This window comes from Carassius gibelio, chromosome A2 (genome assembly GCF_023724105.1).
Source record: "Carassius gibelio isolate Cgi1373 ecotype wild population from Czech Republic chromosome A2, carGib1.2-hapl.c, whole genome shotgun sequence".
Taxonomy (NCBI): domain Eukaryota; kingdom Metazoa; phylum Chordata; class Actinopteri; order Cypriniformes; family Cyprinidae; genus Carassius; species Carassius gibelio.
In genome coordinates this window covers 28,990,092-29,016,612 of record NC_068372.1, presented here as the reverse complement: position 1 = coordinate 29,016,612, position 26,521 = coordinate 28,990,092, and the positions used below count along the sequence as shown (strand labels likewise).

Here is a 26,521-nt window from a genome sequence, read left to right as displayed (position 1 = left end):
AACATTAAATTAAATACACACACAGCAAATGCATATAATATTATTTAAAAGAAGAGATCCTTTACAACCCCCCCCCCCCCCCCCCATTGATTGTAATGTCATGGTCTTGACGGATTACCTTATTTATATTGCAAGGTATTCATATGGTTCTCCTAGGTACTTCAAAAAAAAAAAATGTCCAAAAGCATATTATGGTTGTACTTTATTTTACAGTCCTGTTCTGTGTACTTGTTAAAACAGTTACAATAACTGGAGACTAACATGAACCTACCCCCTAAACCTAAACTTACCCACATATGCTAGTACCTTCTTGGATAAGTACACTGTAAGTACAAATACTGTAAAATAAGGTATAACCTATTACCATGGTATCTTATTCACAGCAATAGTAGCCTGGCCCTTGTTGGTTATATAACCTGACCCTATCAGAGATGCTACATGTGTTTGTAGGTGTTCAAATAAATTTGATCAAAGTATATTCCTAAAGTGAATTAACGAGCACAAATGCACTGTAGCATAGCCAATTACTGTAATTATGTCACTATGGCAACAACCATCTGCACAAACACAACAGTATAAAGCAGACGTGACGTTCCATGGAGTAAATAACAAACGCTGTAAATGTACAAAATAAAATGTTCAGCCGAAAGAGGTTAATTTACCAAACTGAAGATTTCAGAGTAATATATTTTCAAAATATATTATATAAGTCAAAATATATTGTTATATAAATATATTTTCATGTTTGAAGGTAAACCTTCTTCCCATTGAAAACATTCTGGCAGAGGGCAGCAGATTTTCTTCAGGAATTCAATGGTATTGTGCACCATCCATTCTTCCTTCTATCCTGAGAATTGCTCCAGTCCCTGCTGCAGAGAAACACCCAGAACAAGACATCACCACCTCCATGCTTTATTGGGCTGTGGTGGATTTCAACCAGACATATCATTTGGTGTTATTAATAATTACATTTTAGTCTCATCTGCCTCAATCTTCAAGGTGTGATTTGGAAAAGCTCTGTCTGACTGTATGTGGCCTTTTTTGAAGAGTGGCTTTTTTCTTGCAACCCTTTCATACAAGCCACATTTGTGGAGAATAATGTTGTCACATGCACACAATGAGCACTCTTTGTCATAAATTCCTGCAGCTGCTTCAGATTTGCTGTCGGCCTCTTGCTGACCAGCTTCCTCCAGCTCTTTCATCCAGTTTGGAGCGATGTCCTAATCCAGGGAGGAAGGGTTTGTGTTCTACAAATACCTTCCTCTTCTAAATAATAGACTTACAAGACATTTTTAGGAGGGGTGACCTTTTTCCAACTCAGTGATTCAGGTTTTTTATTTTGTTTATTTATTTTCTGGCATGTTGGTGTTATCTTTTTCACTTGGATGTTATATGTGGCACTGAGTAAATACAACAGGTTAAAACTAAAACTGTGTCCGACTTCATTTCAGGCTGAAAAGCAGCAAATTGTGACAATTTTAAAGTGGGGGTGATTCTCTTCTATAACCATTGTATACATTTAATATTAATGTATAAAAAGTTTACATAAAATAAAACAATATATCATTTTTGAAATATATAAAAATAAAAATACAATAAAATATATTTTTATTAATTAAAAATAATTGTATTAATAATTCAATATTGTGGAAGATGATAGTGTGTGCCTTTGTGGAACTGACACAAATTAGCTTTCTAGAAGAGGGGTGTAACTACACACACTAACTGACCACATCTTGACACGGACAGAGTGTGTAATCTATACATACATCAATATAAACCACACTGATCTATAGGATAAACCATTAGCATGCATTCTTAATGACGACGCTTTGTTTAGCCGTGATCCTGGAGGATGAGATGCTCTGTCAACACCAGAATCCACATTCATTTGAAACATTATCAAACAATGTACATAGAAGTACTATGGTATTGATTTGAATATTATCTGAATTACCCTGGAGTACCATGCATATCCAATGTACAGTATTGTACATTAATATTGCAATCATTTATTAGCGAAGGATATAATAAAGTACAATAATATATTAACAGTGCAGTGTTGATTACTACAGAAAGCAATTTAATGTGATGTGTAATGTGTAATACTTTTTTTAAGAGTCAAATGTGCACACTTTATTTCTGCATTTCATTTCAGCAAACCCTATAAAATGACAAAATAAATGTAACAATAGAACTGAATATCAGTTTTAACCCCGCTTTAGTTAAGTTTAAATGAACTGCTTGCATAAAATATAAAATTTCAAAATATATGGTAATATAAAATTTGCTTCAGGAGCAAAATTCTAGATAATATCAAAATGCATTTGCGTGCAAATGTGAAAGGGCTAGAATAAACTATTTAGCATTTTTTTAAATTTCTTGAATTGTGTTTTTAATATACATTGTAAACAATAATTTTATTTAAACCTTTAAATATTGAAAGCGAACGCTTGTTTCTCCCAAAAAAAGTCAAAATTACCTTTTCTATTTTTTATTCTGTGTCAGAAAATGTAAACTTGGAATTTCTAGAAAAAAAAAAGTCAGAATTCTCAGTTTATATATGTTGATTTTGAGTTTATTTCTTGAAATTTTGACCCAAAAAAAAATAAAAAAAATAAAAATAAATTTGTTCAAAAACATAATGAGATATAATATATAAGATATATATGTCCAAATAAATAATCCATTGTACTGAATATAAGTTTATACTGAATACAGGTTGTAGGACCTGCCACTAGAGGGCTCACTATCAAAACAATAACAATCGCGTGGTTTGATGACGCTAAGAAGGAGCGTGGAATGATGGGATGTGTTGTCTTCTATCCAACCGCTGATCGATCAGATAGAAAGATAAATTGTGGATTTAACGCGAGTTCAACTATTTGCGCGAGTAGATTAACGTTACATACAAAGTCAATGCAAAGACACGATCAGATGATGGATCAGACGCGTCCTCAGGCGGGTCTAGAAACGCGATGCCCCGCGTTTGGCGTGTATACCCCATAATACTAATCTTGTTGATCGTTATAATGGCATAGGTTTTCTGTAAAGATACGAATCAAAACAACTCACCTGTCGAGTAAAACACAAGCGAGATCGGCATCTCTTTCTAGTTGAAGTTTGTCGCGAAGCTACTTCCGCATTTGTCCACGACACTGTTGTCATGTGGTTTCTACGTCAGTAAAGGCGGTAACAAAGGTGTCACTGTTTAGTATGGGAATTTTCTCATGATTTACAAGTAGTTGAAAACATTAGAGACATTATTAGTAATTAGCTGGACAAAATATATAACACTAGTCTAATGGTTTTTGGATATTTTACTGCAGATATCTTACAAATTGTACCTTTAATTCAGTTTAATTCAATGTTTTTTTCTGAACAAATTCACACGGCAAATCAACTCTCGTCCAGCCCTGAGACACAAAGATGAGGTGAAAGCCTCTTTAATAAACTCATTTACTGGAGCGATGCATACGTGTGTGTGTGTGTGTGTGTGTGTGTTTGTGTATGCATCTGCAATATTATTGAATGCTAATGCGTGTTGAACTCCCCAGGTACTGTGAGGCAATCAGCGCTCCATCATGGGCCAATTACTCGTGTAGTGCGGCTACGAGAAGTGCACAGCTCAATGCAAAGCCTTCAGTCCCTCACATGGAGAAAAGAAGGATGACACGCGTACTTATGCATGTTTGTGTGGACGTGCTGACATGTGTTGGGGGGAAGGGTTGGGAAAATGGAAGTGTTTGGTGTATGAAGAAATGAGATGTCTAAATGGATGACAATAATCACTTGTTTTTGTTCTAATCTCAGTATTCTCTCTACATTTTTGGAAAATCTAGTTAGCAAACAGCTGACACAGTATTAAACTGTCATAATATACTGCCTATTAACCAATCTGGGTTCTGTAAAGGGCAGAGTATACTTTGGCCATTGTGAAGTCCTCAGATACTAAACAACATTGTGCTATAGTCTTCTTATTGACTTATCACAGGCCTTTGATACTGTGCATCATGACATATTATTAAACAGGCTAAGATGGGTAGGACTATCAGAAATGTTTATTTTGTGGTTTATTTCTTACTTAAAACGAATAACCTAATGTGTACAGTTGGAAGGTGTTCAGTCAGATCCTCTGGAGGTTGTTAAGGGAGTCCCACAAGGATCTGTATTGGGGACATTATTATTCAGTATTTATTTATTTATTTATTTATGCAGCCAATGCTATTGTTTACTGTCCAGACCCCTCTCTGTAACAGTCTGTGGCTTTTTTTTTACAGTCTGCCTTTGATATGATCCAAAACAAATTTTGTGCTTTATAGCTGGTTTTAAATGTTGAAAAAAATATATAAATATATTGCATGTTATTCAAATTCTAAAAGTTATATCATTCTTCTGACTTCTGACTTCTTCTGAGTGCACAGTTCAGATCAGAGTCCACATACCTGGGTATTATTATCGATAACACATTACATTTTGGTTCACATATTAATTATTTGACACAAGAACTAAAGAAAAATAAATAAGTCATGCTTTTCCTTCAGTGTGTCCGCTCCTTTTTTACCAGTTCTCGATTATCAGAGGACTTTGGTTGGCAATTACTTATTATGTTCTCAATCAAATTATATACTTTGTGTGGCTCTTGTCAAAACTGAGCTTGGAAAAACTTCATTTAAATATGCTGCCACTTCAGATTGGAATCTTCTCCAAAAGGAGATGAAGTTACAAAACTTGGTGTCTTATAATAATTAAAAGAAAATTAAATATATAATCAAGAGTGTATTTTTTTTCATGATTGATGAATAGAAAGTTCTCAAGAACAGAGAGTATTTTAATTCAATTATTAGGTAATACATACAAATGTTCATGTTACATTTCCAACCCAAAATTTTAATTGGTATCATGACCATGATATAAAAACCAGGGGTCTGAGAGTAACGCAATTTCGATTCTCTGTATGTATGTACTGTACATGCGGAAAGTGACAATAAAGTAGTCCTGACTTAAAAAGTCCACCCACCTGCAGCTGAGGCTCATCATTGCTGTTTTGTTTGTGTGCTCTAGTCCAACAAAGCACGCACAGATAGATATGAATCACGAAAATCACATTAAATAACAAGTACACTTGGAACAAATCATAATTAACATTACAAATACTTGCATCAGGTTAATGTCCACTGAATTGTTTGAATAGTTTCTGTTCAAGAGCCAGACACCTCCTGTGTGCAGTTGCACAGCAATCCACCAGGTGGCACTGCAAACCACAAACTACTCCACAACACAACACACCCACTCACTCAGAGGGTTTCAAACTACAGCATGTTTTACATCAGTCTGGAGCTCTGTTCATAAAATGAACATCATTATTCTGCACAAACTCCTTTCATGGTCACTATAAAAGCCTTTGGATTGAAGAGTGCCACAGCAGAATTACACCACTGCAGCGTGGTTGAACTGAAGTGGATTTGTGACCTGTTCTTTGTTTACATTGAGAAAGGTTTCTGAAATGCCCTTTAGTGCTTGACTGCTCGTGCTTTGGTTCTTGAGCAGTGCGCATTGGAACATTACAGCCTCCAATCCTCTCTCGCCTTTATTTGTGTCTTCTATTCCAGTGCCAGGTGTTTAAGACATCAATGCAGTGCCAGAGAGTGCTGGAGCAGGGCATTATGGGACACATAATTCAGTATCAAATAGGATTATTACCAGTGCATTAATCATATTTTTTTGTGAACAAATTGAGATGTTATACCTGCTGTGTTAATTTTTCAACATCAAAAGAATTAAAACTTAATAGAATAGTACCATATTTTTCGGACTATAAGTAGCAATTAATTTCATAGTTTGCCTGGTCCTGCGACTTATAGTCAGGTGCAACTTATTTATCAAAATTAAATTGACATGAACCGAGAGAAATGAACCAAGAGAAAACATTACCGTCTCCAGCCACGAGAGGGCGCTCTATGCTGCACAGCTCTCCTGTAGTCTACACTGAAGACATAGAGCGCCCTCTTGTGGCTGTAGATGGTAATGTTTTCTCTTTGTTCTTGGTTCTAAATGAATGCGACTTATAGTCCAGTGCAACTTATATATGTTTTTTTCCTCATCATGACGTATTTTTGGACTGATGCGACTTATACTCAGGTGCGACTTATAGTCCAAAAAATACGGTAAATAGAATAGAGATGCGATTCTCAGTCCATTCTGAGTGTAAAAATTGAAACAACAATAGGCTAATCTTTAGGATAACAATTTTATGTGATTCTATTCAATTCTATATAGTTGTATGTGCGTTTCAACATGTGGTTGTGTTTACTGTATTTACTTAATAATATTCTATACGTCTATTTTCTCTTCTGCTCTGTTTCATTAGATTCAATGCGGTTCCATGTGGCTCTGTTCCATACTTTTCTGTTCTGTCCTATGACTCTGTTTTGTTAGATTCTGTATGGTTCTGTACAATTTTATGTTCTATTCTATTCTGTTCTATTTTCTGACTAAGTTTTGTTTGATTCTATTCTATTCTATTCTATATGGTTATTTTCTGTTCTGCCTTATGACTCTGTTTTGTTAGGTTCTTTATGGTTCTGTACAATTTTATGTGACTATTCTATTCTATTCTATTCTGTTCTATTCTATTCTATTCTATTCTATTCTATCAAAATTCAAGTTGTATGTGCGCTTCAACATGTGCGGTTGTATTTACTGTGTACAGGGACACAGAACAGGTGGATGATGGGAAACCTGGGGGTTTTCCTTCTGTTGGTTCCATGTTTAGAAGCCACAGAAGGAATTGCACACAGATAGCACAGTATGTTCACACACGCGCGGGATAATAAGAGGCGAGCCGCTAACATGGCGAGGATGCGCACGAGGTTCTGGCGAAGGATCATATGGATTATAAAATCAAAGCTTTAGTTTGAAATGTCACACACACATATGCGCACAGTTCAGCGCAGTGTAATTAAAACTAAACGCCTGCAGGGTATATGCTATATATAGAGCATGGAGCTCTGTTTGACACGTGATGCGGATCCTCAAACTTCCCACTTCTGTGAGACTCTGTGAGCTGAAAAGTATTTAAAATAACTGCTAACTTGAACACAGGCCTAATCTGTATCTAATGCCGTTATCATTTCAAGTAATACGCTTATGAATATGCACAGAAATCCATGTGCTTTGAATACATTATCCATTACATAAATGAAGTAGGATTCATCTAAAGAAGATGAATTACTCAAAGATGCATTTGGCTATTCTAACCATGCTGAGTATGGCGAACTAGGCTAGGATGATGAAGCTTTGAAAAAATCATCATGATATTTTTCAGCCTTTTGATAATATTTGATGTAGATATCTATATTTATGTATTTTCTCTGAAACAGTTTAAAAGGAACCATAATTTCACCCAAACAGCCGTGGATGCCAAGTTGATTTAAATGATAAACGAAAGAAGTAAAACAGCTAAAATCGAATTAAAAAACATCATGTTTTTCACTAAAAGACACAAGGAAAATTGATAACAATTTTCATTTACATGCACCTAAATACTCATATAAATTACATTAAAATCAATTTTTAAACGCTATGCTCTGAAGGAATCAGAGCTTTGAACCGACTGATTAATGCCAGAAAACAGCAAAAATCTAATTAAAAATAATCATGTTTTTCACTAAATGACGCAAGGAAGAATGATATTTATTTTTTTATTTACATGCACCTAAATAAGTAGCCTATATTTAAAAACGTTTTAAATGCTACACTCATGTTAGTGAATATTTGTCAGTTACTGATGCAAACAATTGACTGAATCAGCATTTTGAACGAATTAATGCAAGAAATAAAATAGCAAAAAAAAAATAATAATAATAATAATGATTCATTTGAACAAATACCACAATAATTAATTTAATAATTGTATTTATATGCACTTAAGAGTTTACAAAGTACATTTTTAAAATGGTGATTACATGACAATTTCAGTCAATATATTTGATTAAACAATTTACTGTATCAGTATCAGAGTTTTGAACTGATTCATGGAAATGATGCACACTCACCAACTCTAACACCTTGATTAATAAAGTTTAATTAAGAACAGCTATTAAAATCTCATACTCGTAAGGTGCAAGACATGGATGAATAACAAAACTGACCTTCTGACACTTTCTTTAGGAAACCTAATGACCAAATTAAAGGTGCAAGCTGCTTATTTTTGAAAAACTATGAAAATGTACTGTGAACATTTGATATTTTACTCAACATCATGCCAAACACATGAACTCAAAATGACAGGTTATAAAACTCTCCTTTATAATCAAAACCAAATATTAAAAATGCAAATAAACCATAAAAACCTGGAGAGGAATTTCAAGTTTTCTCTGGTCGTTAATTGAAATTATGTTAATGCATTATTCAGGAGCATAGTGAGAGTGAAAAACGGCTTCAGACAAGGACAGTAGGACATTAATCTGAGGCTGTGAGAATTCAGCGGCGCTCTGTACAGCACAAGTACACAGCACAATTCTTTAGGCCCTTTAGGAGCATGCAATGCATGTTGTGTGTGCTCACCGCGTGTGTGTAAGTACTGTAGGTGCTGCTGTAGGTGCTGAACGGCAGGGCCACGGTGGGGTTAAAGATGCCAAACTGACCAACCATCTGTTGCATGCGGCGTATGGTCCTCTCTTTATCAGTGTCAGCAAACTTTACCACCAAACTCGACGAAGCTCCCTGTGAGAGACACATAGCAGTTGAACAAAGAGTTATGTATATATATAACTTTATATATAGCACTTTTTCACACAAAGTCCATTTCTAATGTTTGTTTCTTGCACTAAAAACAATGAATTCATTTTACAAATTTACGTGAAAATCTTACATCGTGAGTCTAAACTATAAAATAAACTATGCTTATTATGAACTAGAAACTGTAATTATTAGATTAAACACACAAAAAAATGTAAAACTCACAATAAAAACCTAAAACTGAACTAAAACTAAAATAAAAATAAACCACAATTAAAATAAATTAAAAACCATAATATTATATAAATATTACTAAAAACTAAATTATGTTAGTAGTGCTTTTGTGTCCGCATTAATGTTTACTTAAACTAAAAATGAAATAAAGCTGAAATGGGGGTGGGAGAAAAAAAATTATAAACATTAGATGGAAAATTCCATCTCTGCCTCCTGTGATCTCTCAAACCTTACCATTTTTCTATTTCTTGTGCTCTCTTGTGTAGTGCAACATCTCACAATGGCACACATGCAGACTCATTAAAAGGCTCTTGATGATTTACTGCACCACTTGACCTTTCGTGTGCTGGGCCTCTCTGACCCGATAAACCGTCACGAGATCGATCGGCCCTAAAGGCCACAATATTCCCCTTGCCTCACAGATTCTGGAGATCTAGACCTCTGGGGATTTGATCCAAAGCCTACACAGTACTTCAATGCAGATTATGGGTTAAAGTGAGCATCATATGGAGCACTTGAAATGAGCACTATAGGAAGTACGTGTGAATCCTACACAAAGACATACATCACTGCCACTTTACACTGAATTATAATTGATTTTGAAGTACAGCAAATAATATGAGCGTCAAATTTGGTATTATATAAAAGTCTCAAAAGTGAGACCGCCAGAACAGGTTTGGGATTTGACATTGAACATCACTGTGACGAGCTGTAAAGTGATGCTGAAATATTAATGTATTAAAATCGGTATGGCGGAAAGTGTCACTCTGTAGGACTCAAACGAACGGTAAGGCTGAGCTGTTAATGAGGCCTTTGCTAACTCAACGCATGGCTCTGAATGTGTAATGAGGAACTATTAAAATGTTCCTGAAACTCAGTACAGCTGAACGCTCTCTCGCTGGCTCTGTTCCAAAACCTAGTGTGCTGCCTACATAGTCATCAACCTTCACATGCAGCATGCAAACTAATACAGAACCGGTTAGGAATGCATTGCAAATATGTAAGATTAATTATTTAAATTTACAACAAACATTTAAAATAAGTACTGGACAATTGATAAGATTTATTCATGTTTTCATGTGTCAAGGCAGCATTTATTTGATCAAATATACTGTAATATTGTGAAATATTATAACCTAAAATACAGTGTTTTCAGTGTCACATGATCCTTCAGAAATCATTCTAATATGCTGATTTGCCGCTCAAGAAACATTTCTGATTATTATCAGTGTTGAAAACTGTTTATTATCGTGAAAACCATGATACGATTTGTTTCATGGTTCTTTGATGAATAGAAATTTCAGAAGAACAGCATTTATTTGAAATAGAAACCTAACATTATAAATATCTTTACTGTCATTTTTGATCCTTGCTTAATAAAATGATTTATTTAGAAAAATATGTAAATAATAAAACCTTCGGACGGCCGTCTCTGGTTAATTTTTAATTTTAACATTGCATATAAAAAGCAAGAATTAATAAAAGTGAAGGCTGTAGCTAATGGTGCTGTTGCTTCGAGCAGTTCCTCGTTGATGTAATTCTCTTTTTAATTCGGATGGGACGCAATCAGAGCTCGAACCGTCAGCTGCTATCTTACCCAGAAATTTGGCAAAAGGTCTAAATCCATAATGAAGGTGCACAAGTCAGCGATATTACAAAGATATTCAACAGGTCAAAATAAATGAAGAGAAGCTTTATAAAAGCAATCTACGGTAATCACAGACATTGCTATCCGGACGGGATTAGATTTCTCAGAGCAAGTCATTTGCTCTGTAATTTTGTGCAGAGAAAAATACAGACTTGTTTGATTCAGATGGAATTAAGATCACAATGCAAGTCATTGAAACAGAGATTTACCTGACCTCCTCTGGGAAACCAGACACGTTCAGTTTAAAGGCTTAAAGGAAGAGTTCACCCAAAAATGTACTCACTATCAGGCTATCCCTTTATTCATGCTACATTTCTTCAAATCTGTTCCCATGAAGAATCAAACTCATCTACATATTGGATGGCCTGAGGTTGAGCACATTTACACCATTTTTATTTTTATTTTTGGGTGAACTTTAAAACGCTGCCTGTGTAAGCCATTGAATCTCTCGTTTCTCTCACTCATCCATTCTGTCGTCAAGTATGTAAATGCTTTTAATTATCGCTATGCAAAGTGTGTGTGGGGGTGAGATACGGCCTTGAACGCTCATTTGAGGATAATTACTCTCAAGGTTGAGCTGATCTCTAAACACACATTTACAGTGGTTCATCAGAGGCATTTCTCTACCTGTCTTTCCTCTCTGTGACAGTGAGTGTTTTTCTCTCTGTTTGATCATCTGTACTCCTCACTCTCCTTCTCTTTCTCTCTACTTCCTGTCCTGCTCTCAAGGGATGAAGAAAACACCTCTTTATCTGTCCTTTCAATATGTGGCAGAGGAATTATTCATCTGAACCTCAGAGTGATAGAGAGAGGTGGGAAACATACAGAAGGAGTGTGATAAAGAATGTGAGAGCTCTTGGATAGAAAGTAAATGTTCAGAAGAGCATACTAACATACTACCTGTGTGTTATATTGCAGTGTGCAGTATGTATGCTGTGATTTTTATCTATGTAAGGAATACCAAGATGGTGCGTGAGGAATCTGCAGCATTTTCTGTGTGAGCTTTGACAGGAAAGCTGTGGAATTAAAGGCATAGTTCACCAAAATTTGGAGAAAATTAGCTTGATGCATCCAACCTCATTTCATTTCAAACCTGTGCAACTTGATCTGTGAAGGATAAAAGATGAGTTATTATAGTGGATCTTTTCCATGCAATTAGACCCCAACTGTGGCTGAAGTGCTGTTTGTCAGAAACAGACTAAAATTGAATTTTGCGATAATTTTTTATGATGCAAAAGAAATAAAATAAATACTTAAAAAAGTGCTTTAAAATTAAATAAAAAAGCGTAAAGATGTTTTTACTGTATATAGTTTGTTATTTTGATATATGTAAGAAAAAATAATAATAGAATGAGCGTTGTTTAATAACTTTAAATATTAAAATGAATATGCAGTCCAATTAAAATGATCACAGTTACAAGTTAAATATATTTTTGGTAAAAATACATTAATCAATAAATAGTTTTATGATAACAAATAAATAAAATAAAGTTTTAAGATGCAATTGTAATTGTATGCATTGCAAGATGATTTGTATATAGTTTGTTATTTATATATATATATATATATATATATATATATAACTTCTTGCTTAACTATTAAAATTATTATTATAATGCAGTCCCCCAATTAAGATTCTTGTTGTTGTCCAAGGTAAATAATAAAACAAATATCTGAATGAATAAAAAAATTAAATAATAATAATACATATTAAATAGACAATTGTAAGATAAAATAATAATAATAATAAAAAAATACATGAAAATACACACAGAAACATAAAAAAGTAGTATGTACTTTAGTATGCAGTAACTTTTATAAGCTAGCAGTAAGCTAGTACTCAGGATGAAACCGAGAGACTGACGGCGGCTGAGTTGCACTTATACTGACACTGAAGCTGTTTGAGCTCAACACATGACAGCAGCTTCAACATCAGCTGTGCATGTGTGCGCCGCTTTCTGTAACATGAACATGTTTGTCCACAAATTACATTGCAAGTGCATGTCGTCGCATATCATGTCCATTAACTTTTTCCAATTTTTAGGTCAAAATGCATATGACTGTATAGGTGAAAGTAAATATTTTAGGTCATTTAACTTTCGAATGAATGTTTAAAAGTACCTGGTACCTGAGTTGATATGAGCTGCATGTATAATAGTGTGTGGCTGTACTCACAGGCATGGTCTGACTCCCGTGCAGCCCACCGATGGCAGACTGAGCCTCAGTGTGTGTTGAAAACTTTACAAAGGCACAACCTGTAAAACACACAAGAGGAGCAGAGAAATAATGAGGAAGACCAGTGGAGGTTATCAGCAGCGAACGAGAGAGAAGACGTGCAGATGCACACAAACAAAACCCTCATTTCACTTTCTCAGCATACCATATTATCCAAAAGTGTACCAATGTAGGAATAATTTTATGAGGGAGTGTTTTTAACCCTATAAAGCTTGCTGTACTGTATTTCATATGCACATGTCTAAGGCTCTAAATTGTCAACATGATCAAAACATATTAAAACCTATTGTACACAATTTACAAGCATGCCTTCTGTCGTCCGATTGATCATTTAGACTTTTTTAGCAAGTAAAAGGTCTTTTAGTATAATTGTGCAATCAGGTTTGTATTGCATTGCATTGTATGTTTTGCATTCAAATCTTACTAAGACATTAATGGGAGATATAAAGTGATGAATGATATTTGTATAATTTTATATAAGTATCTGCTGTACTGTTATAAGGTCTCATTGACTTAGATTACAAACATGAGAATTTCATCACTTTTTGTCCATATAAATCATCAGCATCTTCACTAAGTTTTATATTTGTGTTATTAATAAAATACACCTCAAGTATGAGCTCCATATTCTCATTATATCAAAGTAGATAAGCAAAACCTCTCGTGTCGTTTCTCTCTTCACACATTGCAAACACAATTGACCTCTCTGACATATTTCCTCTGTTGCGCTCCTTTAATGGACGCAGCGATCAGAGTCTGTGTAAATAATTCCTGCCTGGACCGAGCCGGGGTTTGTCAGGTGATATCGACACCCCTGACACCCTCCAGAATGGATTCTGCCATGTTAGCGCTGAGAAAAACCCCATCACAAAGTGTCGGCTTGACGAGCGCCTTTGAATAGTCTGAATGTGTAAATGAAAGCACTTCTGCTCAAGGTTGAATGCTGCTTTTCTGTTTGTTTGTTTCGTCTTTGTCTTTTTCTGTAGAAGGTCACTCTTTTTTAACAGCTCGGAATATAAAATACATCTCAGACCTGTCATTCACTAGAGAGAGCTCATAAACCTGCTGTGAATACTGAAGAGAGATGAAAGTAGGAACTGAAACTCACCTTTACTGTTTCCATCAGGGCCGCGTAATACGGTGCACTCTTCAATCACTCCGTAGGGCTCGAACAGACGGTACACATCCTCTTCTGTCTGCTGCTTATTCAACATGCCCACAAACAGCTTCCTGTCCTCTGAAATACAAACACACGAAGGGAATATAAACTTCTACTGTCATCTTCTCACACAAAACGGCAAGAGGACAGGAAATCACAGAGCAGATGAGATATTTAGGCCAGGAAAAAAAAAATTGCTGTCAAATAATCTTAAAGACAATAATTAATCAACATCCCTTTTAAATGCATCTTTCTTGGCAAAAAATTAAAATTAAAATATATAAATAATATATGCTGCACAATCAGTGTAGTCCAATTTACAAGCAAATAATACTGATGAACAAATGACTCTTTAAATGAACCGGTCAAAAAGACTCACAAACTGATAATGAATGCTTCACTGAATCTGTGCAAGAGGTAACTGATTCATATCAGATCCACTAAATGATGACTGAATCAAAATTAACATTATACCATGCTAAGAGCACTTAAAGATTATATATACATGAATATTATATTTAAATATGTTTTAACAAATAAATAAAATACATAAACATTCACAAAATAAGCCTTTTTTGTAGTAGGCTATACTTATGAATAGAATTAAATAATAAAAATGTTACAGTACAAATGCAAATACAAACAATTCTTTATAAATAATAAAATAAATATTGTAGATATTTATACTTTTTAAAAATGCATAAAAATAATCTAAAATTAAAATGTATCATAAAACAACAAAAACAGTAAAGCATGTTACAGAATTAGACAGAATTTTTTTGTATATGTAGTTAAAACATACTAGAATGAATTCTATAAAAAGCTCTAATTTTAAGGGTGTGGCAAGAGTTGGGTCGAATCAGATTTTTAAAACTGGAGCTCTCAAATTCAGATGAACTTTTGGACACATGATGGAGTGTCTCAAATCCTGGTGTTTGTCCTTTCCGTGCAGCAGCTCGACTGAAATCAATGCTTTCTCCATGTTCTGTAAACTGTAGTGTGTACGTGCCCTGTGTTTGAGTCTTGTTGTTGACACGCAGCTTGTGTTACAGATATAGATATAAACACACACTAGCACGACGTTTAAAACAACAGACTCTCGGCACTGAAACACTCATATATACAAACATCTCACAGCAACACACACGCTCTTACCATCCAAACACACATTTTCCACTGCTGTTTACCCTTGAATCCAAGTTGCATCATCTCTGTGTGTGTGTGTGTGTGTGTGTTCAGTGCTTTAGAGGCAGCACGTCTTTGAGATCTCTCTCTGTCTCTCTGTCTCTCTGCGCTGCTAGTTGCAGACTATTGCAGTTGAGTTGCAGTGTTGCGGATCTGTGACCTGTAGTCTTTAATGAGAGAAACCACCTCACTCTCTCTCTCTCTCTCACACACACACACACACACACACACACACACACACACACACACACACACGCTGCGTGAAACACAGGCAATGTGCTGAAATTCAGCTTGGTTTACTTGCGCTGTCACTCTCTAGAAATGGATCCATAGGAGAAAAATCATCTCTGTTATCTCAATTGTGTCTTCTCGCCGGCAGTGGAAAGAAATGGAGAAATATTTTTACACATTTGCTTAATATATAATATTAATATATAATATTTGCAAATATATTCTTATTTCAGCTTCATTTAAAGGACCAAAACACATTTGAATAGTCTTAGTTAACAGTTACAACACATAATCAGATCTACCAAAATTAAGTCAAACATTTCTCATCAAATGATCTGGGATCCATGTTTTTTTTAAGCTCTATATTTCTACATTCTGTTACATACAACAGTTTTATTCCTGTTTTCCAAAGGTTTTATAAAATTATTTTTTATACATCAATTGCTTGATTTTTAACATTTTTATCATTAATTAATGAATTCATTCTGGCTGTGTTGACAGTATTTTCTGAATGATAAAAATAACTTTTGACTAGAAAGAGAATGGCTTTCAATTTAGGAATTTTAGGAGAAACATCTGAGACAAAGTTGGAAGATTGATTGAATGAAAAGCAGTTAAAACTGAAGTGTGCAACCACTCAGATTTGTAAAACACTTAAAAATAACAGATAATCCTGTCCATCTAGATGAGATGCTCAAACAAACAGAAGCGTTTTGTAAGCAGCACATTCAAAGTGTTTTGGGAAATCAACCTTACCTAAAAGTTGTCTCTGCATATTAAGCTTGGACAGAAGAAAGTATTTTAACATCAGCATCTTGAGAGCGACCTGTCCTCTCGGGAACTGTCACTTTGATTGACAGACACACTCAACTGCTGATGATGCAGATAAATTACCTTTTCCATCAATAAAGGCATACTACAGAGACACCATATCTACAATTTATATTAGACCACTGAAGCATTTCTCTCTCTCTTTTGTGCCAGATCCTGCTGGCCACAATTCTAATTATCCGCACAGACCCCCTCATTTGCTTCTCATTAGCACGTTGAATATTCATGAGTCTAATCTGTTAGCCCCTCCCTCCCAGGGGTCCGTTGGAATCTACACACACCAGCTCTGTTCCAAAGCCTAGTAAGCTGCTTTACATGCATGTCCATAGCACCTCGAACTGACTGATTCAATGCCTTAAAGGAATAGTTCACCCCCATTAATTTTGGGGTGAACTATTCATTTACAAAGATGTTTAAAACAGAGCTATCAAATAGGTTTTCTAGCATTGGAAAAGCATGTGTGAGGAAAAACCCATTGGTTATTGTTCTGTGGACTCTCAGAGACGAGAAACACATCAGAGAAATCAGAGGAAGAGAGAATGGAGAAACGGCAGAGGATGAAGGGACACGGGGAAAAGTGGGAAAGCAAAGAAGAGATGATGCAAGGATGAGTTAAACGCAAGCAGTCCTGAGCTCTGCTGCTTTGTGCCAGAGGGAACGTTAATGTTCAAGACCTGTTCGGCAATAGAGGACACACACACACCAACGCACAAATGCCGTTGGGGTCTGGAGTAAAAATGGGAAGCGGTGTGTGTGGAGTTGGTCTGGAAGATGAGTGAATGTACTGTATTTCCTCTTTTTCCTGTCTGGGATTTCTAAATTGCCTTCAATGTCTGGGGTTTTGGTTCCCCAAAGAACCTTTCAGTGATCAGTTCTTAAAAGAACTATATTTTTTTCTTAGTGTGAAGAACATTTTTATAATCTAAAGCACCTTTTTTTGTGGAATGGAGCGATTCCACGGAACCATCAATGCCATAAGAACCTTTAATAATTGAGTGAAGTATGTTTCTAGCATTAGCTATTGAAGTAGACTGACTTGTTTCTCCAAAAATCATGTCATGTCAGCAAATCTGACGCTACAGTAGCTAACCAGAATGCTCAAAGTGACACACAGGCCAAGACCTACCAAGTCTTCTGATTGGCCAAACGATAGTGTGTTTTTGGTCCTGGGTGTGATTTCTCAGGACACTTATTTCAGTGATATCTGTCAGGTATTGGGATATTTTCTGTATGCTGTTCAATAAAAATAATTATTTTGGTACATTTAAATAATACAACACACATAGGCACACTGTTTTGCTCAGTAAGTAAACTCAGTTTACCTCAGACGGACAGAACACTCGCCGCAGATCAAATAAAAGTCCTTATTTATAAATCAGGGGACATTAAAGTCTGTCAAACAGTGTTTGATGCTGACAGAGCAGCGGACACAGACTCCAGCGAAACACTGAGATGTTCTAGAGCGCTCGGACACTTCATCCGTCTGTTCCTCATCTATAAAGCGTTAAAGATTTTTATAGATCTTGACCAAAGTGACAATAAAGCCGTTCATAACGTTGCAAAGAACTTCTATTTTAATTAAATGCTGTCCTTTTGAACTTTCTATTTATCAAATAATCCTTTGTTTTCAACAATAATCCGAAATGTTTCTTGAGCAGCAAATCAGTATATTATAATTATTTCTGAAGATCATTTGACACCGAAGACTGGAGGAATGATGCTGAAAATACAGTTTGCATCACAGGAATAAATGAAATTTTATAATATATTAGAATAAAAAATGTTATTTTAAAATATAAGAATATTTCACATCATTACTTTGTTTTCTTTATTTAAAAACAAATAATAACGATCTTAGTGCACATATGAGATGTATAGGAATATATATATATACAGTATTGTCCAAAATAATAGCAGTACAATGTGACTAACCAGAATAATCAAGGTTTTCCGTATATTTTTTTATTGCTACGTGGCAAACAAGTTACCAGTAGGTTCAGTAGATTCTCAGAAAACAAACGAGACCCAGCATTCATGATATGCACGCTCTTAAGGCTGTGCAATTGGGCAATTAGTTGAAAGGGGTGTGTTCAAAAAAATAGCAGTGTGGCATTCAATCACTGAGGTCATCAATTTTGTGAAGAAACGGGTGTGAATCAGGTGGCCCCTATTTAAGGATGAAGCCAACACTTGTTGAACATGCATTTGAAAGCTGAGGAAAATGGGTCGTTCAAGACATTGTTCAGAAGAACAGCGTACTTTGATTAAAAAGTTGATTAGAGAGGGGAAAACCTATAAAGAGGTGCAAAAAATGATAGGCTGTTCAGCTAAAATGATCTCCAATGCCTTAAAATGGAGAGCAAAACCAGAGAGACGTGGAAGAAAACGGAAGACAACCATCAAAATGGATAGAAGAATAACCAGAATGGCAAAGGCTCAGCCAATGATCACCTCCAGGATGATCAAAGACAGTCTGGAGTTACCTGTAAGTACTGTGACAGTTAGAAGACGTCTGTGTGAAGCTAATCTATTTTCAAGAATCCCCCGCAAAGTCCCTCTGTTAAAAAAAAGGCATGTGCAGAAGAGGTTACAATTTGCCAAAGAACACATCAACTGGCCTAAAGAGAAATGGAGGAACATTTTGTGGACTGATGAGAGTAAAATTGTTCTTTTTGGGTCCAAGGGCCACAGGCAGTTTGTGAGACGACCCTCAAACTCTGAATTCAAGCCACAGTACACAGTGAAGACAGTGAAGCATGGAGGTGCAAGCATCATGATATGGGCATGTTTCTCCTACTATGGTGTTGGGCCTATTTATCGCATACCAGGGATCATGGATCAGTTTGCATATGTTAAAATACTTGAAGAGGTCATGTTGCCCTATGCTGAAGAGGACATGCCCTTGAAATGGTTGTTTCAACAAGACAATGACCCAAAACACACTAGTAAACGGGCAAAGTCTTGGTTCCAAACCAACAAAATTAATGTTATGGAGTGGCCAGCCCAATCTCCAGACCTTAATCCAATTGAGAACTTGTGGGGTGATATCAAAAATGCTGTTTCTGAAGCAAAACCAAGAAATGTGAATGAATTGTGGAATGTTGTTAAAGAATCATGGAGTGGAATAACAGCTGAGAGGTGCCACAAGTTGGTTGACTCCATGCCACACAGATGTCAAGCAGTTTTAAAAAACTGTGGTCATACAACTAAATATTAGTTTAGTGATTCACAGGATTGCTAAATCCCAGAAAAAAAAATGTTTGTACAAAATAGTTTTGAGTTTGTACAGTCAAAGGTAGACACTGCTATTTTTTTGAACACACCCCTTTCAACTAATTCAACTAATTGCCCAATTGCACAGCCTTAAGAGCGTGCATATCATGAATGCTGGGTCTTGTTTGTTTTCTGACAATCTACTGAACCTACTGGTAACTTGTTTGCCACGTAGCAATAAAAAAATATACTAAAAACCTTGATTATTCTGGTTAGTCACATTGTACTGCTATTATTTTGAACAATACTGTATATACTGTATGTGTGTGTGTGTGTGTGTGTGTGTGTGTGTGTGTGTGCATGCTCTACAGTTTTGGTTAAAAGTCATAGGTTAACAGTTTGATCAAAGCTGCATGGTTATAAGTTTGTGCTGATAATTTTAAATAGCATCAAAGTATTGTAAACCAGTCTAAAATATCAGCCTGACGCTATTAACAACTCTTACAAAAGGTGCAATTCAAAGCACAAGATCTCGCCGACGGACTCCTACAGAAATATATGAGCTGCCCTTTTCACCCTAATCACAGCAGACAGCAGGAGCGAGACACACTCCTCACAGCTGCAGATCCGGGACAGGGCATCCGGCAGGTGAACGCTACAAATCTGCACAACAGCGTGAATTTTCAAGACTTATGTGTCTGTTCTCGACTGAGACAGGAGTATGAACCTGCTCTTGACACAGAAATCAAACCGACTCGTTTGTGTGCAGACAAAGACAGAGAAAGAAAAACCTTTAATCTGTCTGCAGAACAGTCACCGCTTTACATGGAGAGAAACAAGGTGGTGCATTTCATGCATGGAGAGTGCTAAACCTGAGATTAACCTCTGACCTTGAGCCCAAACCCTGATCAAAACCACCAAACATCAATTACTGATGGAAGTTCAGTCAAACACATAAAACGAGAGCAGAATGAGTCTGGTATAGATGGAACTGCTTGATTCAAATCTACAGATCTTCAAATATATGCTGCTTATGAAGACAAAGTTTGAATGTGGCCTGCACATCTTTTTATGAAACCTCAAACTCTTTAAATGTTACCGTGAAAAATGAACTAGTCATATTTCAGAGAAAAATTTAGAAATGGCAGAAATACAGAGCAGTGTTCTCATTGTTATTTAGAACTAAAACTATTATAAATTGTTTTTGGTCATTAAAATACAGCTAAAAAGCTAAAATAAATAATAAATAAGTAATGTTGTGTATGTATGTGCATATATATATATATATATATATATATATATATATAAACACACACACACACATACACACACAGTATATGACAGATGACAAACTAAATAAAAAAATTTGATGAAAAATTAATCTAACAAACCAAAATATATTAGTTGAACTGCTAAAATGATTAAAACTGAAATAAAAAAAGTTAAAATTAAATAAAACTAGAAAAACAACAAAAATGACAAAAACATATAATAAAATTACTCAAACTATATATGTATATATGATTCCGCTAATTCAAAACGTTAATAAATACTACTAAAATAACACTAATTTTCAATATCAGTAGTACAAAGATTATGGTGACAGTTTAACAAATCTTTGTTTTTGTTGATTTTATTGTTTTAAATCTGATCCTTTGTTCTACATTTTCTAACTAACTGTTGAATCATTAACTTAAAAAACCTAAAGCCGTTTATTATTATTATTATTATTTATTTTTTTGGCATAACAATTGTAGGCTTCTCATTAATGTTTTCATTTAATTTGTTAATATTTACATTACAATTCTTAAATAAAGAACAGAGTTCGACAGCACATTGGCATCAAAAACTGATATTCTTCTTGTATGGTATTCATATCTGAACTTCTGAAATGTTGGTATCATGTCAGGCCCAGGTGACGTGTAGGTATTGAGAAAAGAGCTTGTGTCCTAGAAACTAAAAACAGAATGGCAAATGCTCATCTAGTGAAATACTGTCATTCAGAAGTGAGGAGGATCAAATATTCATCTTAGCAGAGAGATCTAGCCGAGCTCCACAAACCTCCTCTCTCTCCTCTATAAAACCAGATCAGCTCAATCTCTCATTCCATGTGAGCCCGAGACTTTGCCTTCATAAGCAGCATAGATTTGAATCAACATGAAATAGCAGCTCCATATGCACATGACTCATTCTGCTCTAATTTTAAGTTCCATCAGTAAATGATGTTTGGTGGCTTTGCGTTGAAAGATGTCTAGTGCATTGACACCTGCTCTCTAAACGCAGACCTCTCCGAGTCGAGATGTGAATTCCCAATGCTGCTTTACCATGAATGAACTCACACAGGAGTCAAAGAGACAGAGCGGACGGGCTCTCCCATCCATCATCTCACGACTGCCTGACAACAGGCCTCATGACGGAGCAGAGATCCTCACAGATGTGCTCCACAAAAGTAATAGAGGCTCATAATGAGTCTGAGCGGATGGCAAATATGGACAGAAAATGAATTCATTTGTTCATATTATCATATACTGACATGTGCTATGATGGGAATCACTACGTATATAAACACACAAACACACACACACACACTCACACAAGGCGATGTGTGTGGACACTGTTGTATGTGTGTCTGAGAGTCAATCTATTGACATCATGCTGTCTATTCTATAACATCTTCCTCCATCTTCATCTGCAATTGACTATCATTCATCAGATTGTGTCAAAATGAAAGACTTTCATTTGCTGCCCCTCTCTCTCTTTGAGTGTTTGTGATGCACAACAGCAGTCCAGCTGAGTACCAATTAAGGGACAAAAAAGACACATAAAAAAAAAACCCTGTGAACTGTAAATGGACTAGTGATTATTATAGTGACTATCATAAACACACATCCTTAATTTTTACATAAAATAAATTTTAAATACAATAATTTAAATAAAATACAATCTGGCATTATTTACTGGCATAAAATAAATTTAAATAAAAAAAAATAAAATATAAAAAAAAAAAAAAATAGAAAAATAAAATTATGGAAAATATATTTATTTATTACACTGTATAAAAACAAATCAAAACGACATAAAAATATCAAATAAAAAAAATGTAAAAAGATAAATATTTATTTAAAAATATATATAATTTAATATATATATTTTTAATGGAATACAAAAGACAAACACATCAAAATGAGTTAATCGTGATAAAACTTTAATTTCCGAGTGAACTATTCAACGAGCTTTTAGAATACTCTAACACTCTACTCTTCAAGAATACAGTGATCAGCTGTTCTGGGTGTACAGTTCAGATTTAGCCACTTTTCTCTGAGGTGTCAGAAAGCCAAGAAAAGGATTAAAGCAGATGTTTAAAACATTTCTCCTTTATTAAAGGACTCGGTGAAATCTCAAATATGGTGAGAACTACAACCGCTCATGTACCAACACATCTCCAAGGACCTGCCAGTATCACAGACCTACAGATGCATCTGATGCACGCAGCACACAAAATACTCCAATCTGCAAATTACAAATCAGTTTCATCAGTATACACAGCTACTTTGGAATTGAATAAGATTCATTCAGTTATGCAGTAAAGTGTCAGGTGCTTAGTTCAGAAAAGGTTACATGGTTGGCAGGATTTTGATGAAAGCCAAAAGTGGTTTTGCAGGACTGCACGATCCCTTCCTGTATAAGAGGACAGTAATTGATCAGAATAAGCAATGATTTAGCTTGGACTTGGTCTGAAAGTCAGATGTCTGGCTGTGATGCTTATGCTAAAGGAGGTGTTTAAAACATTTTCGTTTTCTTTTTTTGTCTAAACACCATCAACGTCAAACCATCAAAATCTTGTGTTGATCTCTGAATGCCTCTTAGGGTGCTTTCACATCTCAAGTTCGGTTTATTTGGTCCGAACCAAGGGCAAACAATTATACATTGTAGCATTTTTTTTTTAAGGTTTTTTGGTTCCTTTTTACACCACACTGATTGCTTTGGTCCGAACCAGTTGAAACGAACCAAAATGCAGTCACATGTCAACATCCACATCACTCATTGGCCATGACGTATTTCATAAACTGCTTTTTGATTGGTCAGAATTTATGTGCGGGAAAATTCCAACATAAAAGGAAAAGCCAGCAAACAACACAGAGACAACACAACTATGGAGAGACGAGAGAGACGGGCGGGTTTTGTCCTTGGCCATAACCTAGTAAATTTTTTGTATACACCACAATATGCAAACAATAGATTTCTATAATGAAGTGCAGATGCGGCTTGAAAACAATGTTCTGATGAACTGCAAACGGCCAGCTCGTAACTTCAAGCGGATGCGTGCATTAATTCTTCTTAACTCTGACATGCTCATGGTCATCTGACCAAATTTCTATGAGGCTCCGTACCTCCTCACTACTCCAAGATTGTCCACGAGCTGCCATGATACAGTGCAAACTGTCAACAAACACTTCCTCATCCCATAATGCAAAGCTCAGCTGACTACGGCAGCTGGTTTAGTCCAAAAATTATCAGTACTTTTTGCGGTTGGGTCTGTTCGAGGTCGGATCACGTTCTCACCACAAACGGACCGCTACAGAGTTCGTTTGAAAGCTTGTTGGGTCCGTCTTTTGATTGCTGCTTTCACACCTGCCCAAACGAACCACACCAAACGGGGAAACGAACTCTGGTACGATTCAACCGAACTAAATGAGGCAGGTGTGAAAGGACCCTAACACTTTCTGTCATTGTCTTTCTTCTTCAGAAACACTCACGGCTGTCCAGCTGAAAAGCTCCCTCTGCAGAAGTAAATCTGAGCATCTCCGTGCCCTTCACGCTCCGTGCCAGCTGGATCGATGTGCACTTACATCTTCCATTTATCTCAGGAAACACGCACACTTGGCCAACAGGCATCAGACTGTACAAACCTCAATTAGCTGAATGTACAGGGTCTGCTGTAAGCACGCAACTGTTCAACATGCAAAAGAATGACAGAAGCTTGTTTAATTAAGTCCTCTTATGACCCAGAGGGTTGTTAGAACACTCATTTGATTACAGAGAGCCATTGCTTTTAATGAGAAACATTTGCCTTATGTTTGTACCACTTAATTAGCGTTTTCTTAAAATGGGTTTGGGAGGTTGGTGTAAATAAAAAGGATATTCTGGGATATTTTCACCTTAATGTCCATTTACAGCATCTGTGGCATGCTGTTGATTACCAAAGACAATCATTTCGACCTGACCCTGAGTTTGCATAAACAGAACAAAAAAAGAAAAGAAAAGTGTTTACTGTAATACACTTCCAATGCAAACCTACCAGGCCAGCTGGCGGCACAGCTAATACATGTATAAAGAATTCCATCACACTGTTCTGCAAAGTTAAATAAAAAATAAATAAAATAAAAAATAGAACTGGGATGAAATCAATATGTTTGTGTAAATATTAAAAATTAAATATGGATCAAAACAAAATATAATACATAAAATAAACACAAAACATGTACAAATAAATAAAGGTAAACAAATATATAATAATAAAGTAAATGAATAAAAATAACAAACAAAAAATAAATAAAAAATAAATAAATAAAACATAAGACAAAATGAAATAAAATGTTTTGTAGTTATATTGTGTAAATTAGAACATAAAATATAACAAAGTAAAAAATATAAAAATAAAACAAAAACAAAACAATTAAAGAGCCAGTAAGATGAAAATTCTAAGCTTCCTATCACTGTTTATAAGTCCTGTACATTAGGTTTAAATCCATCCAAGGTTAAAAATTTTAAAATTACCTCAATTCTCAGAGATCCCCAAACGGTTCGCACGAAGCTATTCAAAAGATTCAGTTTTCTTAAACCCCACCTTTCGGTAGCATACTGTGTTCTGATTGGTCAACTAACATAGTCAGGTTTGATTGGTTGTTCCACACACACCTCCACAGTATACTATTTGTTAGCATCTGTTTGGGGTGAATTATGTCTTATTCCTCTCATCGCGAAGCAAACAGTAAAATAAAAAACTTGAACAGTCTCGCTGCTTTTTCTTCTGTGTGTGTGTATTCAAGCCGCGCGCTTCAGTTTGAGTCTGAATAGCGCGTTCAGCGCGGGGGCGTGGTCACGAAGGGAGACATGAAAAACAGATATCGCGTTGTTTTCATATGGATTACTTTATCACAGAATATCTGTTTTTGGCAGCACTTGTTTCGTTTTAAAGTAGACATGTCAAGCTTTCTATAGATTTCTCTCTCATGTCTCTTCGTTGAGTATTCACGGAGTTACACTTCATTTTAATGACGTTTTTGTAAATGACGATCAGTGCATTTGAAATCTATCACGACTCGTTTCAGCGATTCAGAGTCGACTCCTTACTTTAGAAGCCAATAACTTTATAAATCGTGTACTTTTTGGTTTAATTATTTGCACATTGTTTACACTGATGGACAGCTACATCATACACTGTAATACAGGTAATTTTTGATTTCCAATCTGTGTGGCTCTTTAACAAAATTAAAAATTAAAAATAAAATAAAATAAAATAAAGAATCACCCTGTCTGTGTGACGTTACATTGTTTTTTTTTTAAAAAGCATGATAGAGAGTTTAAAGGATTAGTTCACTTAAATTATCTGGGCACTTTTACTCTGGAAGTGAACTAATTTGAACTTTGATTTTTAAAAGCAGAAATATGAAGGTAATTACATGCGTGAATTATTCCTTGAAACTGAAAATACGCCAGAAAACCTCTCAAATTAGAAGTGATTCTATTCTGTAAACTGTCAGAGTACGGAGACACTCTCTCTTTAAATTCTGTCTCGCGCTAATTTACACCTGACCAAAAATACCTCCCAACGGCGTGAAGAGCACAGCAAACGCGGAGGCCAACGGCATGATGGGATAGGGTATAAATCTAAAAAAACAGCTCTGAAAGCCTGACGACTCCAGATGGAGAAATACTCTTCATCACTCTGTTTTGCATAAAAAATAAAGAGGGTGGAAGGTGCTTCTTTTAAATTATGATTTTAAAATGTCAGTACTGTATCCCAGGGAGCTTTTATACGA

General features: G+C 35.5%; 1 protein-coding gene across 2 annotated transcripts in view; it reads right to left on the bottom strand.

Moving 5' to 3' along the window:
- LOC127937785 (CUGBP Elav-like family member 5) overlaps positions 1-26,521 on the bottom strand; it is a 131,716-nt gene that overhangs the window by 16,152 nt on the left and 89,043 nt on the right. For both annotated transcript variants that reach the window (XM_052534304.1, XM_052534305.1), the window contains exons 4-6: positions 13,968-14,096; positions 12,800-12,879; positions 8,569-8,727 (exon numbers count right to left, since the gene is read on the bottom strand). In XM_052534304.1, coding sequence (XP_052390264.1) covers positions 8,569-8,727; positions 12,800-12,879; positions 13,968-14,096 — 368 coding nt within the window. The remainder of the gene's footprint in view (positions 1-8,568; positions 8,728-12,799; positions 12,880-13,967; positions 14,097-26,521) is intronic.